The sequence below is a fragment of the Onychostruthus taczanowskii genome, unplaced genomic scaffold, assembly GCF_017590055.1.
Source record: "Onychostruthus taczanowskii isolate IOZ18803 unplaced genomic scaffold, ASM1759005v1 scaffold48, whole genome shotgun sequence".
NCBI lineage: Eukaryota > Metazoa > Chordata > Aves > Passeriformes > Passeridae > Onychostruthus > Onychostruthus taczanowskii.
The window spans coordinates 1,847,670-1,867,175 of record NW_024502347.1 but is presented as its reverse complement, the minus strand read 5'-3'; the positions used below and the strand labels follow the sequence as shown (position 1 = coordinate 1,867,175).

The window sequence follows — 19,506 nt, the reverse complement described above, 5'->3', positions numbered from 1 at the left end:
CACAGCACGAAACACTAGAGTAAGTTGCTACTAGAATACTCTGGAATCTGCTGTCAAGAGCATCTGGATAGGCAACTTCAATGTCACATCTGGAAGACTAAGGAAGCTTCTCTAGCTCACTTCCCTCCTGTATAAAAGACAACTTCAGCAGTGCTGCCTGTGCATTGCAGTTCAGCCATCCAGCACCTGCATTGCACCAGTGGTCAAACCAGCACAATGCTACAGCTCACCCCTCCTTCAGTGCTTAGGGAAGTGGTCTGTGATCACATCTTACAGCAGACTTGTATGACTTCAAGTTCCTAATTCTATTTGTAGAGCAGAGCTATTTTAATCTAGGAATAATGTCATAATATATGTTATGTAAACATTCCTGTCTCTATAGCATGGCATAGTTTTCACCACGTATTTGAAGCTGGATTGATGCTTCTCACGCCAGGTAGAAAGGTACTCTTTTCCCAAATTAAAGTCACAGATCTGTTGATTGCCTCTCATGAGTGGTATTCCAGCTTTGGTTCCACAACACAGGAACAGCATTTTATAGCTTTATGTATTCTTTAACACTTCCAGAGTGAGTGCCAGCATCTAAAGATATTTAGTGCTGGCTGTTAGTGATACACAACTACATTCTGGAAGAGCATCACAGTGAGGCTGTAACACCAATTCACTTAGCACAGTCAAGCCCCTCCTCCTCAGAAAGCATGAAACACTCCACACTCAAGGTCAAGAGTGACAAAACATTTGAAGTGCATTTTCACTTTTATTTCAAAACTTTAGACAAGTTACTTTAGTATATAAATTCAATTTTTTCCTCTTACAGAATATAAAGATAATTCCCTCATTACTTCAGTATAAAGTGTTTTACAAGCTTGAAGACAATTGCATAAGTGTTTCTCATACAGGATATCAGAAATAAAGCAGTCTTTCTACAGACATTCAGACAGGTGACTACCTCAGAAACAGCATAGCAGTTTAGTCAAATACAAGTGAACACATGACACTACAGTTGTGAAAGTTCAAGTAAGGCCAAGTCAGTAAACATTGTTAATTCATTGCAAATAATAGTGGAAAGGTTTGTGAGACATTGCAAGGGGTGGATGGTTTCATAGTATAATACTCTTAAATCAAGGATTCAGAGGGATTTAGCTAGAAGACAAGTGAGTTCGTAAATGCTATAAAGCATATGCAAAGACCAAGCAGTGTATTGGTGTTAGTGGAGACCTCGTGCCTGTTCATCCTCAGCATGCTAAGACAAACTACAACCTCTTAAAACCAAGCATAAGAACCACTAATATTTGAGGAGATACTTTTAAAATTCAAGTATGTCTTATTTTGGATGGTGTGTAGTTTTTATCTATTACTTCATCTTGTAAGAACATGTGAAGACAACGCTCGTTCTGTGCCAGTGGGTGGCCTGCAACCCTGGAGAGAAAAAAAAACCAAGCATTAGTGTGACCCAATTGAGCCTACTTGCACCTATCCTGCAGATCAAGGTTTTGTATCAATAACCTGTTGTTCTGCTAGGCAAAGATCCTATTTTCACTTCACTCTTGACCACTAGAATGCTGTCTAGTAGCAAGATTTATCATGCTTCCCCAGATGAAATCAGTCCATAGGAACCCTGAGCTACCTTGGAATCCTTTGGAAGCATGTTACATCATCTGTCACCTGCAATTGATGGGACTATCCTAAGTGCTCATTCCAGCATTAGGAAATCTAGAGCTAAGAAAGGCAAGAGGATTTTTTTTAAAAAAGGTCTTAACACCTTTGGCATGGGACACCCTTCTAAAGGCCACTTATCCCCTCCGTTTTCAGTGTCACTGAGTGCACCCTGGCTCCCTGGCTCCAGCAGGGGGTGCGAAGACTTTCCAAAGGCTTGGGCACTGTTCCAGACAGAGACTGGACCCTAACCAATGTCCTGGCCTGTATGGGCAGCACTGCACACAGCCAGGGGCTACTGGTTCTTCTGCTCATTGCACATGTGGTAGCTTGCAAACACAGGAGACAGAGCTTGCCTGTTCTACGGAACACCAGCATCTCTACTGTAGATTTAATTTAAGCTGAAAAAAACATCCTTTTAACAGTAAAGGAGCTGAAATTGAATTAGGAGACACTCACAAGCCTGGAAGAAAACCAAAGGGACTGCACTTGAACCTTTAAAATACCATGTAGACTTCTGTGAAGGTAAAAATCCAAAAGAATCAGATAGCTGAAAGTTCATCATTTATGGACACAAATGCCTAATGCAGTTTGGTTTGGAAAAAACTACATCCAGTTGGTCAATCAAGACAGACTTCTTTCTTAGGAGAGAAAGTCCTCTCCTCACTGTCCCAAGGGCAGCTTGTGTAAGCCTTGTGGCCTGCGTATCTGTCAGAACATTTCTACCCATAATGGAAGGCATCTGGTTGAACACATGCAAAACACATTCAGCTCCAGTGGCTCAGCACCACTTCCAAGCAGTTCTGTGCCTCATCTCCAAATTTATCTATTAGTGTTTATTTCACATACTCACTACTCACTTGTCATTGAGGGCAACCTATAATGAGGAAGCTAAGCTCTCTTATCCGGTATTGACAGATTATTTCAAGAGCAGTTATAAAAATGCATCCATCTTGGTAGGTTCTAGAAAAAGGCCAGCAGTCTCAAGCACTAGTTCATAAGGATGACAGTCTAGAGTAACTAGTTCGAGTTTCTTACCCCATCAGAATTAAGTTACTGATGTTAAACTTGAAGGACAAGATATATAGGAGAGGATGAGGCAGCAGCAAATTTCTTCTTCCTTTCAGGAAGGCTTGAAAATTGGTGGCTGAATTGCAAGACTAGATCTGATCTCTGATTCAGCTCTTGGTTTCACAGGAATACCTCATTCTGCATTGGCTTTCCCTCAGTAGTTTTCACCAAGGTGACCCTTACATGTAGCAGCTGCTACTTCAAGAATTTTCATGTATTTCAAAATCAGGTTGAGGCAGACAAGAGTGTTGAGACATAACCACCCTTGTGAATGTCACTGTATGTAGTACTGATGGTGGTGCCAGCAAATTGGCCCAAGAGAACTGACTCAACCTGCACTGCTGTGATTCAGATTTTACATCTAGACACAGAAAGCTTCTCAACAAGATCCATCTCACATTCCTAAATATTAAGAACTAGCATCGGTGCGCCAAGATTTTTTTTTGTTCCAGTGGTATCAGTTATCTGAGGGACTCTTTAATTCCAGAAGCAAAGATCAACTTTGATTATGCAATAATGTGAATGAACTATGCAAAGGACCTTCAGGTATAAGTTCACTACTGCCCAGAGTACTTGGTAGAAGCCTTAAAGCTTCTACATGGTTCAAAACTTCAGTAGTACTTACTTAATGATCATGCCATAAGAATACATGGATGAGTTTAATTGCTATGATTTGTGCCTGGAAAGCTTTATTCCAGATGTACTCAACTCTGCCATTACATCAGTATCTACATTAATCTCCATTTATGCTTCAAAGGAGGAAAAATTAACCAAGTTTTACACTTCCACAAAATCAATTTATTACTTGCAGCAGGACTGAAAAATGTATACTGGCCATTCCATTTTTGTCAGCTATACAGAGTTTTTCAGAGTGACAAGGGAGGATGACTGTTTTACATCAGCTGCTTCAGAACACCAGTAGTCCTCTTCCATGCATACTGCTAGACTCAGCATACAAAACTTTCAGTAAGTGCACTTTTGCTCCATTTAAGATAGAGTTCCAAGTCTGCATGGATAAAGGTTGTACTTTACAGCTATGACTGCCTTGATTTTACAGCAAACCCAAACATTTTACTACTGGATGCCTTGGAAGTTCACTCCACTTGTCTTTGAACAGCAAAAAGAGCAGTCTGAAGCATTTCACCAGTTCAGAACCATTCTAAAATGAGTTAAGAAGCAACTATGTAAAGAAAAATTTCATAGATTTCATATGGTCACACTTACTTACACAGGACAACTTGTACAGTTTTAGTGAACTCGTCACTTGCACCTCCAAGACACATGCCTGAACTAACAGTAACTGACAAGTACATTTTCCTAAGTTCTGGCACAACTCACAGGCATCCTCTCTTCCTGTTAAACTGCACTACTATTCGAACAAGGTTAAAATGCCAGGGAAACTGACAGGCTTGAACTCCCTGAGGGAGCAGTCCCAAATCCAGCTGGTCTGAACAGCATTAATCAGAAGAGCTGGTTAATTGATAACATTGCTTACCCACTGTTTGGATCTACTCTGTTAAAGAGATTAAACCAGCTACTCAGGTCAGTGTAAAGACAGTGGTTAATAGTGTCAGATGGTGGAAAAAGAATCATAAGACTTTGTTACTATAATTTCTGCTCACCCTTTGAAAGGCAGGGACAAGATCTACAGTGACTATTTCAAACTATATGTGTGCATATTTCAAGCAGTGTTTTTACTTCAGAATCTTCAGAAAGATTCTCAAGATGATTAGAGAAAATATGCATCATCACACAACCTGATAATATCTCACATCTGCAATCAAAGTAAACTGCTTTAAGTCCACTGTAAACTCTACTGTTCACCCAGTTGGAAGATATTTTTCCAGAAATTATGAAGTAGAATTATTCTGAACACTATAATTTTAGTAGCAATTTGCATAAATTAACAACAACACTAACAGTTATTTCAGCTGTTCAGGTAAGCACTAAGATACTCAAACCTAACATGGGATAAGTAACGTTCGTATGTCCTACTGCAAGATTATGTGAAAATTAATATTCTGAACCTAGTGCAGTTACCATCCTTAGGAGGATTAGTACTTCAATTCAGTTTTCCAGGGCTGAGCTCCAGGTTTGTCTCTAAATAACTAGATCCAACACTTACTTGTTTATGAATTGTTCAAGAGCCTGCTTCCTTTCCTCTATAAAGGAATCATCAAATATGCCATCATCTCCTCGGAAGGGGAGCTGGCGGAGAAGAGCTTTTCCCGGTAGAGGTGGTACCACAACCTGAAAGATTTATAGAAGTGTCCTTAAGTGCAGTCTGTAAGCAAGTTCATCCACCTCTTCCTCCTAGAAGACCCAACTCACCAGTCACATTCCTAGTGAAGTAACAAAACATGACTAGAGAAGAACAGTACTTGCCCATACAGGTAAGCTGAAATCAAGTAGCTTATCTCTGAATTAAAAACTCAAAACTATTACAACAAAAAGCCTCTGGCACTGCAGCACTGAGGCTTGATAAAAAGACTGGTACACTGGTTTATTTCTGGGCATTTTCAACCACAGTATCTGCTTTATATGATACATGCTTTATAACACAATGAAAACATTTCAGCATCATGACTCTTTGTATTTCTATGAAGACTTATGTTTACTTTTCACTTCACTCACCTTGCTTTCTCTTTCTAGTTCATTCCTTAGCCATTCAAAGTCACTATATCTTCTTCTGACTGTAGACTCTTTCAGTTTGAAGATAGGTAGATTTGTCTGAAAACAGGAACACAAGCTATTGATTAGACAGATTAGAAGGTTTGATAAGCAGAAGCAAGAGCCAAGCCGTTAAGTTACTCAGTAGTTCCATTGAAGAAACAATAGCAGTACTGAGAAGTATTCAAAATACAGAAATAGAAATAAGGCTCTAAGCTAGATGAGTAAGCTGTACCTCGAACTGCACAGCTATGAGCCTCATTTATATGGTATCCCAATTACTGGCATCACCAAGCAGAATATCTGACCTGCCGGCCACTTGAGATGTTTCTAAGGTTGCAGAAGCATCTGCTGCTCTCACTGTCTCAGGAGCTGGATTCCCAATATATACAAAATTGGAGGTGGGAAGGGGGAAGAAATTCTTATTCCACACAAGTTTCTCTTATTGCATCCAAGGGAATGTTTCAGCTATCAGCACAGGACTTTAACCAAACTTCTTGTACTTTTCTACTCCATGATACAACATGGCCTCCAGCATCTTCAAAAGCAAAACCTGTAAGTCTTCCAGTGAATCCATTCAGGACTGGTGAAGATTTGATAGCACAAGCTGCCAACTTTGGGTAGCTACAGAGAAGCCAACAAGGCTGAGGTGCATTACAACATTCAGTGCTGAGGAGATCAGACTCTTTGACTACAGAGTTAAACCAAGCAGAGCGTGACTAGGGAGAGCAAGGCTAGGAGGCAGCATCCAAACCTAACACCCTTGAAAGGGACATCACATGGGACCAAGGTTATAATCCTGCACAAGTCCATATTAAATACACAGGCACTCTGCTACAAGTCCTTACACTAACTTGTGTGAGAGCCTGCATTACTTCTGTTCATTCTTGGGGTGCAGTGTTATCCCACTTTAGCAATCCAACCCGCATACTATTTTAAAAGTAGACACTGAGAGAATCTTGTCCTAATGACATCCTGGCTAGAACACCACAAAACTGTTTCTAGGAGTTATGACCTCCTAAAAGTAAGAGCATGAGCCTGTAATTACCATACACAACCAGAAGTCACAGAACAATGCCTACTCTTGTCAGACTACAAATTCACTACCAGTCTTGGTATACTTTTAAAGAAGCCTCTTGAGGAGCACCCTAGGCAGCTGATGTTCACTTGGGACTACACTCACCTCCAGCTTTCCTGATGGCAGATGCACAGTAGTCATTCTTAGCTACTGCCTTTTACTTTTTGTTGCTCTGGTTTCTATCTTGTAGGCCACCTAACTCAGGATCTGGTCACTGTTTGAGTAGATACTCCTGTGCAGTATCATTTGTAGCTTGTTATGCCTAAGCTATCACTAGGGAATAGTTTTGGCTGCTCAAAACAGGTTTAATTGCAGATATATTTTCCTGCACTAGGCAGGTCCATGACTGTGGGTCATTGTACTGCTGCCAGCCAGTACTGGCTCTCACACAATAGTACTTGATAAGTTAGTTGTGTACTTTCACATTATGCAAGTTAGTTCATAATTTACATGTGATAAAGTTTAGAACAATATTTTGTTATGGTATCTTACTGCTAAATGTTTAAAAACATTCAAGCTCTCTTTCCCAGGTAAAATATTGTTGACTGTGCTAGCGACTAATAATAAAATTACATTTAAGACTTATGTCACATGTAAGGCTTTATAAATAAACAGTCTTGTCTTGATGGTAAGAATACTCTACTCAAGAGTGAATACAGCTAGGTTCCCCAGAATGCATGAAGGAGATTCCCAGAAGTTAAGTACTGGATTATTCTCCTCTGATTTCAGCTATTGTTTTTTTTAACCAAGTTCACCATTACACAGTACAACATCAACTCTTTGTCAGTGTCTCAGGTAGAAAGTCCTTTAAAATATTTAACATATAGGTTCCCACCTGCAGAAAATACTCATTTCTCCTCTCAAGTTACTAAAAAGGGATTAGAACTGGATAAAAGCAGGTAAAAAATGTAAGCTCACAGGTCTTCAGGAACTCTTTTCATGCTTCTAGGCATGAAGTCTATAAAGTTAATCTCTAAACAACATATCAGGCTTACAAGTACAATGTGGGGGTAGAAGTGCCAATTGAGCTCACTTTACCTTCTACATTCCCTTTTCAACTTTTGACATGCTAGCCCAGACAGCAAGTTGGAGAAAAGGACAGAGTTCTTTGCTTTCCCTGTGAGTTGAAAAATCTTCTCAAATTTTGATCATAAGCACCATAAATATTCAGATTGTAAAGCATGTCAAAAGGCATCGACTAAATTAAGTGTCTTGCAAGTCACAACTTGACAACTATATTCTAAAACAAAGTATATGTTTGCCTGGTCTGGATACGAACTAGAGCTATCTACTGAGATCAATTTCTAAACATCAAGTATCTTTAAATCCGGAAACTGCAGCAATTCTCCCTCCTCTAGAAGTAAGTACTGAAACAACAGTGTTCCTAAGGTAAGCACCTGTTAGGAAGGATCTATTTAAAAATGCAATTTGAGAGTCCTGTTTTTTAGCGCTTAACCTACTTACATCTTAGGTCCCTATTTTTAATTCAGGCTATATTCACATCTGAAGTTACTGTATGGGCCTTTGTCACAAAGGATTATTGCCCTGTTTGAGCAGACTACCCTTTGCTTCAGTAGGATGGGCTTCTGCATGCCCTACCAGCTGCATCTCCCATGGACAGACAGTTTTCATTAAGCAAACCAGACCCCTCCTGAAGCATGGGCTTTCACTGGACAAGAATTTACTAGAAGGAGACAATCCTGAAGAGCCAACAGAAACTTTCATTTTCTATTAAATTGTTATTTCAAGACCATGCAGGCTATGAAAAATGTTTTTCTCTGCTTGACATTTTATGTCAAGTTATTCTTGTTCAGTCACTAAGGTGCCACCAGTTATTCTGAGCTCTGCCAGTGCTTTGGTTGTCTGCTAGAACAGGGACAAGAGTAAGGCCCAAAACTTCAAGTCAGGCTAGTTTCATTTTTATGAGCATCTCTGCCCAAGCTCATTCAGCAGTACAATGCCAACTTTCTGGCCTGCTGAGCTGCTAAGTCTGCTATCACAAAACTCATGACAGCATGAAACATGGAACAGCCCCTGGAGCACAGCTCATTCCTGTAATAATTTCAGCACAATTTCTGCAGCAATTCTTTCTTCAGCTGTGTAATAATTATACCATTTATTGAAAAAAAAAAAAATCAACAGCTTCTTAGTCCAAAATCATGCTGCATAGCAGTTTGAATGCAAGCCCTTAACCTGAAAGGATTATGCATCACCCAAGATGTTAGACAACTGTAAAGCACTGGTCACAATTGCAGATACAGCACTGTTGCAGAAGGATAAACAAACCAGTTCTGCAGAAGTCACACACAGCCCAAAATCCAAAGCCATAGAAAGTCAGGACAGATTTTGTGTAGCATTGTCTCTTTATTAGACTGTATGTAGACACCATTAGGCTTTCTCTGACAACTGTCAAACAGCCTGTATTCTGCTGGGGAAGTTAACGCCAGCCAGTACACCAGAATAAATATTGTCAAAATTGGTGCTAAGTTACATTACATTAAACAACAGGTGACAAACTCAGATCCTTAAGTCACTCCTGCACTTCTCCACTCAGATGCTAAACAAACTTCCTACAGTCATTTGGCTAGTGCTTGACAAACTAGAAATGGGAAGCAGTGGTTCCTTACTAACATACTTCAGGGCAAAATCTGTGTTCCCAGTAAGCATGTTTCTTCAGCTTCATTTATGTCACCATAACATATTCAACTTTGAGCATGACTCTAAATTCATGAAATTCCTAGTTCACCTCTGAAGCAAATGACAATCCTAAGACAGTGGCCTAGATAACCAGGTAACAGTCTTCCAGCTCTTAATACAGTCACTCCCCAAGCTATGCCCAGTTAGGAGCTGAAAAATTGTTTCTGTATGCAAGTGAAGAGAATTTCACAAGCAGAATGCAAGCATTTGAGTACTAGTCATTACTGTCCATTCAGCTTCAGATACAGCCATCAATGCAGCCATTCCAGTAAAGAAATTACCTCAAATGCAGGAGGAAAACTACACTAATTTATTTGTTCATAATTAGTTTAAACTAATAAAATAATTCTAACTCTTTTTAAGTCTTAGTTTCTAGACTAGCTTATCCACTGAGTGGAAAAGTCTCGCAAATAGTCAGACTTACTCCTAAAAATTTGCTTCCAGACATAAATCAAATTCAAATAGCATTTGGGTTCACTCAAAGACCATGCTGACACTCCACAAGATTGTACGACACTGCAGCCCAGTCCATCCCCACAACAGCAAGCTCCCCAGATGTTGTTGTTCAGCACAGTTTGAGGAAAACTTGGTTAATTTCTTCATCTGCCACCACAGCACTCAGCAGCAGCACTGGATTGCTTGTGTCTCCCACTCCTAAAAGACTGAGAATAAAGCTGCACTGCTGCCACAGCACCTACTTTGATGTCATCTTTTCAAGTAGATTATGGTAGCCTTGAGAGAACTCTATTTCCATTAAAATAGAGTGAAAGAAAGCACACAGCTCACTTTTGATAAAAGTTTGTGGCTTTGACTCTTAGAAGCTAAATTCAAGCATCTTGACTATCTCATGCAAGCTGTAATCTTTGTCAAGAGCCTACACCCTTTGACTACATTTACAGTCAAAGGGAGCTCTGGGGTATCACAGTAAATAGCATTCAGGGTGGATAAAAAAAAGCATTATAATTTTCTTAACATAAGAAAGTGGCTCCAGCAGTCCGCTGTGATTGCAGAAACCTTGCCAGTGGTTTGTTTCCTTCCCGACTCGACATAAGCAGCTACCTCTCAATTTCCTACAATTATAAAAAGCAAGAATGAAGGAAAACATGCTTTAAACTTCAGTTTCTAGAAGGTTAGATTTTTGCTGGGTATATTACTGAAGGAAAGCTCCTTCTCCACTGCAAAATGTCAGACTAGAGACTTATTTTTCTAAGTTTCAGTCCTTTTCATGAAAACAGAGTTCTGTCTCCCCTTTTCTCCATTTGGTGTCCAGATCTACTGAAGATATGTCATATTTAAAAAAAACAAAACAAAAAAACAAAACAAAACAAAAAAAAAAAACAGTTAAGAGAACACTGAAAAATCTGACCATGCAAGTTTTAAACAACGCTGACTTAAACTATACCAAGAACTTTTGAGCTTCCTACTCTGCAGTACTGGAGCTATGGAGCCAGGATGCTTTCTTTCTACCTTGAAGACAGTAAAATCCTAATAGCAACATAATGACAGAGACTATCATAACCTTTGCCAAATCCAGTGCTTTGAGTCCAGAGTTGCTCTCTGAAAAATGAGTATAGGGATGCCTGTATTTTTGCCAAAAAACCTCTATCATCACCTGAACAAGTTCAACAACACCATAAACAGCTGAATTATGGTATGCCATGGTTAAAAGACTCTAAATAGGGTGAGGCAAGACAAAGAGATTGCTTAGTGATTCTTTATTCTTCAGGCTCCATGCTCAGAAGCCAAAAATAAAAACTGGAGCCTGCTTTGAGGACACATTTGGACAAAGACTTTTACAACACCCAGACAGAACCAGTAACTAGATTGGGGTTAGCAAGTCAAAGCCTCCTGTGAAATACTAAAAAGTCATTTGAAAGAGAAGGGATTGCTACTTTTACACAATTCAAGGTATAACAGTCATACAGCTCTGAGTTGACCTACTATAATGTTCTTACTCATCCCTCATTAGGAATGACTGAAAAGGGATCACATTAAGTTGATGCTTTAGCATCATTACTGACATCTATCAGCTACAGTCAAATGGGGATAAAAAATTTCAGTGAATTGCTGAAGTTGCTAATTTTTTATCAGAAATTAAACTTTTAATATGCTTTGTGAGCTAGAGACTGTCTAGCATCCCTATAATTCAAATACACAAGAAAAAAATCAGTAAGTTAACTAGCTTAAAAGTGAGTCTACTAAGTAGCAAAAAATTCCTATTTCCAGTTTTACTGGAGCAGTAACACAACACTCCTAAGTAGCCACTAAAAGCTATAGAAAGGTTTACAACTCCTATTAATTAATCTGCAGCATATCTTAACACTTAGAGGATGCTACAGCTTAGGCCTATAGAAATAATCTCTAATGCTTTATTTCCAGGTCTAGAGGTGGCTCTAAACCATTTAATATATAGCTTAATTTTCTTCTGGATTTTACAGTAAAGTTGCTATACACTAGCTTATATTTATACTTTCAAATAGGCTTTGTGGCCAACACAAACTATACTGTCATATGGGAGAATCTTCTGCAGTACAACACAGATTTTCAATTGGATTATAAAGAAATAACCATAGAAAGAACATTTCATGGACATGTATTCAAGTTGGTAAAATACTTGTTTTTATACCTTGACTAGAAGGTGAGTGCTTCTCCACCCTTTTTGTATTAAAAGTTAGAGCAACAATAGCAACTTCAGACCCTTTACTCAGTGCTACAGCTCCACAGGGTATTTGGATTATGCACTTGTTAAAACAGCCTCCAGTAGTGCAACTCACGTTGCTTTACCAAGTGAAAAAACTTTAAATAAAATACTTCCCTTACTGTTAGAAGGCATAAACCTCCGCTGCATCATTTATTTCCCCAGATGAAAAGCAGCAGAGACCAGACTGCTCTAAAGTTCAAGCTGACACTTTTTCAGTAAGCCATCTAAAAATAAACATGTATCAAAACTCCCTGGCATCACATGCCTACCTGGACTACAGCCATCTGTCCTATAAAGATTAGTCACAGTGCCATTTGATTTGGTCTGTTCTGCACTGTACTAGAGTGCAATCCTAAAACATGACAATCACAGGCTGCACTGTATGCACTAAAATAAAAGGAATGCAAGTCACCAGTTAAACTAATATATTAATAAGAAGCACTATTCAGAAACTTGGTTATTTTACTTACACAGTAACAGATACCAATGCCAAACTAGTTCAGTACCTTTGGACCAGCCTCTTGAACCTAGTTTAATTACAAACCTCTACACAAAAAAAAAAAAAAAAAGTTGCTCAAGAGCAAATCCACTTTCCTTGCTTTGGAAGGAAAAAGCTCATCCAAGCCATTCTACTTCTCTGTCTCCCTAATCAGTGTCCTTGGAAATTCTTAGCCTTCCTGTTATCTTTTTCTGAATTACTGCTTGAAAGAACAGTTAATGTTTGTGAGAATGCAGTACCCAGGCTGTAGAACAGAAAAACAATCACCTGAATCACTGCATTTTTGTTCTTTGTAGAGGAGTCTGAGAATACCTAACTGGTAGCAGTGTTCAGAATGGGTTTTAAAAGCACAATTTACTACAGTCAGTGCAGACTTGCAGTGTTATGCAAGATTTGTAGTAGTAGAGAAATAGAGAATTATTGCTGATTATGCATCCGTAAACACATCCCCAGTGAGTCAGTGTTTAGTCATGACTCCACCACAAGCTTCAACTACTGAACTGTGCAACGCTGGAGTCAACTGCAGGAATGGCCCATTTGATTATTTTTGTGGCGGGGGAAGAATTTGCAGCTTCAAACCCTGCCAAACATGAAGGACAGGACATTTGGAACTGTTCAAGGACAAAACATTTCAAAAACACATTCAAGAGCACCACTTTTCAAAATATGGCACAAGATAAGTGCTTTCTGAGCAAGTTTGACTTTCAGTTCATTTTCTGCCTTACACCGACTTGATGACAGCAGTCAGACTTCAATCAGTTAATCACAAGCCAGACCACTATAAACATGCTGAAATGTAAATATTGTATCCAAACTAGGTCTTGAAAATGGTTAAGGAAAGAACAGGACTTTCAAAAGCAACTCGAGTTCAGCAGTACTCAGATAAACTTCCCCAATCCCTTGAAACCAATACTATTCTTAATACTGCAGGCACTTCACAGCCTGTGTATTCATTTCCTTCCCCACACTGCACCTACACAGTTGAGCACCTCTGCAGGTCTCCAGAAGTCTTTCTGCAGAAGATACAGGAAACCTGACTGGTGCCCTAAAGAGCACTAGTACCACCCAACTATTGCATTTCAGAATGGAAGCACAGCAAGACATTCCCTTTCTACACCACAAGACAAGCAACTGCACTATGGAATATCAGAAAGCTAAGGTATACCTTAGGGCCAAATTTAGTAATACTGATTAGAGGCAAGAGGCCATTGAACCTTAAAGAACAGAGCTAAGATGACAAAGGCTTTTAGTTTGGCTTTGATTTGGCAAAAAAGAATTCTTTAACTATTTGGACTAATAGCTCCTGTAACAGGTATTTTATTATACTTCTAACTGTCAGTTTGAATATCAGTAACTTCTCTGTTTAACTATTTGGACTAATAGCTCCTGTAACAGGTATTTTATTATACTTCTGTCAGTTTGAATATCAATAACTTCTCTACAAGTTCTCACTAACCATGAACAGATGATTTAACCCTTCAGTCTAGGTGACAAACCCAACTAAAATGGGCAGCACAGAAGTCACTTCTACAGAAACAAAACCAGATGAAATAGTGTTAACAGTTTATTTCCAGATCACTGAATATTCTGAGTTCGAAGGGATCCACAAAAATCATGAAGTCCAACTCTTGAGTGAACAGCCCATATGGGGATTGAATCCACAAGCCTGGTGTTATTTAGCACCATACTATAACCAACTGAGCTATTCTCAGAGTTGCCAAAGGGATACTTCCCAAAATGTAGCAAGTTCCTGGACACCCATATGCTTTGTTGACAGTATTCTAACCAAAGTGCTTATCTCCTATGGCACTGCCTTTACAATGGGTGTATGGCTGTGACATGTGACACCAGCCACTGGATCAGTCAGCTTGTAAAGCTTAAGTCTTGTCTCCTTAAAGGATTTAACAACTGAAGCTATTGCACAGAATCTGCTTGAGCAAAGACCTTCCTTTTGACCCACTTATCAAGAAAACTATGTCTCAACTACAGTAGATGACAAATGATACCTCGAACTGGACTGAGGACTAAATATGTGCTGTAGGATGCTAATATGATAATTGTAATTTGTTCTGTTTGCTTCCTGGAATTCAGAGAGAGAACTGGCTTTTAGTCCATAAATAGTAAAGGTGTTCCCATGCTCTCATTCAAGAGTGTTGACTTGAACAAGCCCACTGTGAAAAGGTTTAATAATATGAAGAGAAGAGCTAATAAAGACTTATGAGAAATGGCACACAGGGGTATTTACACTGAGAACCTGACTTTTGGTTCACATTTTTCCTCAAGAGGAAAGAGCAACTAAGTAGTTTACAGTATTCCTTTAGCAGGCAGTCTAGTTGATTAAGTTAGTTTTAAATGCTGCACAATCACCATATCGTGATCATCTAGATACCTTCAGATGAGACAAGTACTTTATCAAGTTTTATTTTGCTAGACAAAGCACTTAGACCTTTATACCCTGCTGCATTATTCCCAGCCTAGCTCACCCTAAGCCTTCACACAAAAAGGACACCTCAGAACGGTACAAATGCTCTGCCTGATGCTGCTGATGGAAAGCAAATTCTCAAGTACCCTGTCAAAAACATGACCCACGCATATTTCCTATTTTAGCACAGCAGGATGGCATTTTCTATCACTTATTTCTGAACAAGATATTTGACTTTCATTGCCAGGCTGCACTGTAGTGGCACGTTGCCACACTGTGTGCCTTATAGTGGTTGCTACAGTGGAAAGCTTTCTGTCATCACCTTGTCCAGCTTGCCAAGAACAGGCTGTTATTTAATGCACAGGCTCAGGCTCAGAAAGTCAATACTTTGGCCAACTGTCCATCTGTGAAGTAAGCTGCCTGGCTGGAAGTACTTGCATAGGGTCTACTTGCAGCACTCCTCTCAAGACTCCTTAAAGGCTTGTCAAAGCACCATGCAACTACCCTAACACACAGCCACACTGCACAGAGACACTCACTGTGGCAAACCTTCCTAAGTTCCAAAACACTACTGCCTTGTTTATGCAGCAGTGTACTGCTGAGCAGTCTACCCAACACTTTAGAGTTCCCCATCAGGCGTTCTGACTTCCACCAGAACTTGATGAGTACAGCATTACAAGAACTAAAGCATGAAGTTGTTCCACTTGCTGCTTTCCAGACAACAGACATGCTTCAACTGCAGTACAGTAGAAAGCTTGCCAATAAAAGTTCTGGGGAAACTCTGCAGTATTTCATACACATATGTTTTGCAAGATACTTTTTATCAGATATCACTTCAAGAGTCAGCTAGCAAGTTCAGTCTTTCCAAAAAATCCCAAAAGTGAAGCTCTGAGATTCAGACAAAGATAGAATTACAGAGTCTGTAAACACCGTGACAATGGTACAAGTTTAATTGTCTCAACACAAACTTGAATTTCAGCGTCCCCTCTGACAATGTTTGTGGCTTAGAATGCTCTCCAGCTGTAACATGAGGCTGCAGTCCTCTAGCTTTCACCAGAATGTGGCAGCAGTTAAGCCATCATTTTCTGCACACTTAACGTTTTACTGCTGCTGTTACTTGAAGACACAGCTCTCCAGATATGATACAGGTAACTCACACCATCCTCTCAGGTTTGCTCTGCTGCTGCTACCAGCACTGCTGAAGGAAACTGCACATCAGCTGCTACCTTCTCACTTTCTGTGACCACAGGCACTTGTCAAACCACAGAGGCCACTGGTGACTATTGTCAGACACACTCCAAGAGCAGCTTATGGTACTAGGCCCATCTTTCACAAATACAATACCACAGCAATCCATGTTTGAATTCTTCTTCTCTGCCAAAACTTGTGTATTAGCAACATGGTCCATGTTCTGCTGAGAAGCAGTTAATTGATGCAAGTTAGACAGTGAACATAATTCTGCATGACTTGTATTACCTGCTCTGTAGCCTTCCAGCACACAGAGACATGAAACTCAAATTTACAGTTCATGGTAGCTATGAACTGTGTGTACAGCAGTGCACAGCTGGAATGATCCAAGAGACAGTCCTGTATACTGGCATGTACAGATGCGAGCAAGGAGGGTGGAGGATGCAATGTTTACATAGTAGTCAGTCTGGGAGGAAGAACAGAGGAAGGTCACAGTACTATCACAGTGTACACTTGCTCAAATCATTCTTGGTCTTCATTACAACAGGAATCCAGAATTTTCTACCCTAAACACCAGGTGGGCTAAGACTAACATGTCTCAAAACCTGTTTTTCTGCTTCCCTTTCTGATGAAGAACTTCAGCAGAGTATTTTTAAAAATTGTTATTTTTTTAACCACAGGAAGTTTGACATAATTCCCAAGGCTATATCATGGCCACATCCCTTTTGGATCGTCTTCCCTGGATCCAACCATTCCAAATGCTCAGTCTCATGGAAAGAAACGTCATCAGGAACTTAAGGTGCAAATACTTTCCAGCAAGATAGAATTACATCTCTCTTTTAAGTGGATTGCTAGGGTTCTGATAAGGGCAGTGCAATGCAACACAAATCTGCAAATTCTAGTTTGACTTCACACTGAGGCCAAACACAGGCTACAAGCATTTTACTATATTCTTCCTGCCCCACAGACACATCCTGAAACACAGAAATAGCTACTCAACACGACAATTTATAAGCACCAGAAATAAAGAATATCCTCCCTAGTAGCTTTAGATTTCAGGTAATTTTTCTTTTTCAAGTAAAGTTACACCAAGCTGGGGACTTAGACCTTTAAAACCAGAAAATTCACACAAGGTTAAGTCTTGTCTGGTGAATTTTAGTGACCAAGGCAGCAGCCCTAAGCTGTATCCTTCCTTGCTATGAAGAACACATATTGCAGAGAATGTGTGCAGGGAATCAATGAAGCCTCACATTCACTTTATTACTGACTGTAACAACTGACCAGGTTCAATCATCTATAACAGAACAAAATTATAACAGAGCTCAATTGTTACAGAGCAAAGCTATACAAGGTAGCAGACTCAACCACAAACTACAAAAACCCTCATATGTAAGTGTGCAACATTTTCAACCCAGCTTATTTCTAGCAATGTAGACCAAAAAGGGTTCCCTGCAGCAAGGCCCTACCAGACACAGGCAAGGACTGTGCTGTACACACTGCATTTTTTTGACCATTCCTCTGGCCCCTATTATGAAACTAGAAAGGCCACGGAACACAGTAATGACTTCACATAGATTTTGTCAAGCTTAAGCCTTTGGGGCAAATCACTGAACACAGCCCTTCCAGCTAGGAAGGATTCTAGTGTTACTAAGAAGAAATATTTGACACCAGCACATTGTGAGAAACAGCCCTATTTATTAGGCACTACAATTTTATTTGAGGTACAAAAAACCAGGAAGCCCTCCTCCATACACACACACCTTATCACTTCAGCTGGCTCTGACCTAAGCGCCTGTGCCCACTAGACTTATTTACACCTTCTCTATGTACTTTTTCAGGCCACTGGAAGCCTGAACTTGACCTCCTCCTCAGGGCAGATCCAGCCACATTACTCCATCTCAGAGAGTGGAGAGTTTGCTCTCCTCTATTTACCTGCTTACAGTACAGCGAGATTTCAGTCTGAGGACAGGATGTGCACAGCAGAGCAGAAAGAGCACTTGTCCTTTGGTTATCTGAAACGAGCTGCACCGCCTTAGCTACCAGGAGCCCGTCACAGAGTTATCAACCCCAGGCCGAGGATGGAGAGCGCACTGCGGCTCTGCCACCGCCCCCAGCGCCCCGCACCGCAGCCAGTGACACTGGTCCCGAAGGACACGGCGGCGGGAGCCCGCCACCGCCACCCCGACCAGCCCCGGGCGACACGAGAGCCCGACACCGCCAAGCCGGCTCCCGGCCGGGCCGGCGCTGCCTCACCTTGACGCGGATCTCGTAGGTGGTGAAGCGGCCGCGGCCCACCCCCACCGTCTGCGGGTTGCCCACGTCGATCTCCAGGAAGTTGCTGGGCGGCCCGTAGGCGTCGTTGAGGTTCTGCGGCTTGCTGATCAGCCGCCGGGTGTCTGCGATCGTCTCGGCCATGGCGGAGCGGGCGCCTTCTCCCGTGAGCCAGCGACCGAGCCCCGAGCGCCGCTGCCTCCGCCACCCGCGCTGCCCGACCGCCCGCCCTGCGCCCAGCTGACTGACCGACAACGCGCACCCGCACCACCCGCCCGCGCTCGCGGGCAAGGCACGCTGGGTAATGTAGTTTTCGAAGGCCTCCCCGCTTTCTTATTTCTGGCGCGGTCCCCCGCCTTCTGAACTACACGTCCCGGCGGGCGCTGGGCGAGCGCCGCGCTTGCCGAGAGCGCTGATTTGTCAGGCCCGCCAGCACCCTTCGGCCGGGTGCGGGCGGCGGAGGCGGTGGAGTTGGGCTGGCTCGGCTCTTCCCGCACATCCTCATTCTTCGGGAATTGAAAAGACTGGGTGCGAAATGCTGTATATGCAAGGTGTTATGCAAAAGGAATCAGCCCGCTGCAAACGTAGGCTGATTGAGATGCCCACCAACAGCTTTGTGTTGAAAACAAAGTCTTAAGTCGTTAACCCAAGCTGCAATCGAGGTGACGCTGTTGTTTGTAGTAGCCTTAAACCTTTTAAAACTTACTGCAATTTTAACAAATGATACACATTTAATAATAATATTACCAACGGGGTCAGATTTTAGCTTTGCAAAGCTAAAGAGTTCTTAAAAGGATAGGAAAGGAAAATAGTGTTTACAGAGTAAGTTATTAAAATACTTGAGAGAGCAAGAAAGAGAGGGAGAAAAAGGGAGAAGCAGAGCTGACAGAATTGTCCCCTTCCAAGACATAAGGTCTTTATTTCTCATTATCTGATTAAGTAAATGGTATGTTATGATAAAAGAAGTATTTCTGAATGTAGTGCAATGTTTACTTCGAACATCAGTGAGTTGAATTTATATCAATCTGCTATTACTTCTAAATTTTTCTATCATCTTGGAGGACTTCAGACTTTTTTAATACCTGTTAGAAGTACCCCTCCAATAATTAAAAGCATATATAATTTTCCTTCCACCTTTTCTTATGAAAGAGTTCTAGTAGTGTTCCTTTACTATCCAGGTTGAATGAGACTGTGTGAAAACTAGTGATATTTTTTCCAAAAATCTGTGTAGGCAGTAGGTAAAATGGCAGGCT

At 40.9% G+C, this 19,506-nt stretch overlaps 1 protein-coding gene across 2 annotated transcripts; it reads right to left on the bottom strand.

Moving 5' to 3' along the window:
• Window positions 1-737: 737 nt before the first annotated feature.
• On the bottom strand, window positions 738-18,516 carry SNX3 (sorting nexin 3). 2 transcript variants are annotated; one of them, XM_041414848.1, is made up of 4 exons: window positions 18,236-18,516; window positions 5,362-5,457; window positions 4,853-4,977; window positions 738-1,419 (listed from the first exon to the last, which is right to left on the bottom strand). In XM_041414848.1, the coding sequence occupies exons 1-4, from the start codon at window positions 18,395-18,397 to the stop codon at window positions 1,314-1,316; spliced, it is 489 nt and encodes a 162-aa protein (XP_041270782.1). In that variant the 5' UTR covers window positions 18,398-18,516; the 3' UTR covers window positions 738-1,313. The 2 variants fall into 2 exon arrangements, with proteins under 2 accessions (XP_041270782.1, XP_041270783.1); XM_041414849.1 differs by lacking the exon at window positions 4,853-4,977 and having other exon boundaries at window positions 18,236-18,514.
• Between the last annotated feature and the right edge of the window lie 990 nt (window positions 18,517-19,506).

Coding starts and splice junctions, on each gene's coding strand:
- SNX3 (XM_041414848.1), bottom strand. CDS start 18,397: ATGGCCGAGACGATCGCAGACACCCGGCGGCTGATCAGCAAGCCGCAG. Junction 5,458..18,235: donor CCTACGAGATCCGCGTCAAG/GTGAGGCAGCGC, acceptor TCCTGTTTTCAG/ACAAATCTACCTATCTTCAA. Junction 1,420..4,852: donor CTTGAACAATTCATAAACAA/GTAAGTGTTGGA, acceptor TTTTCTCTCCAG/GGTTGCAGGCCACCCACTGG.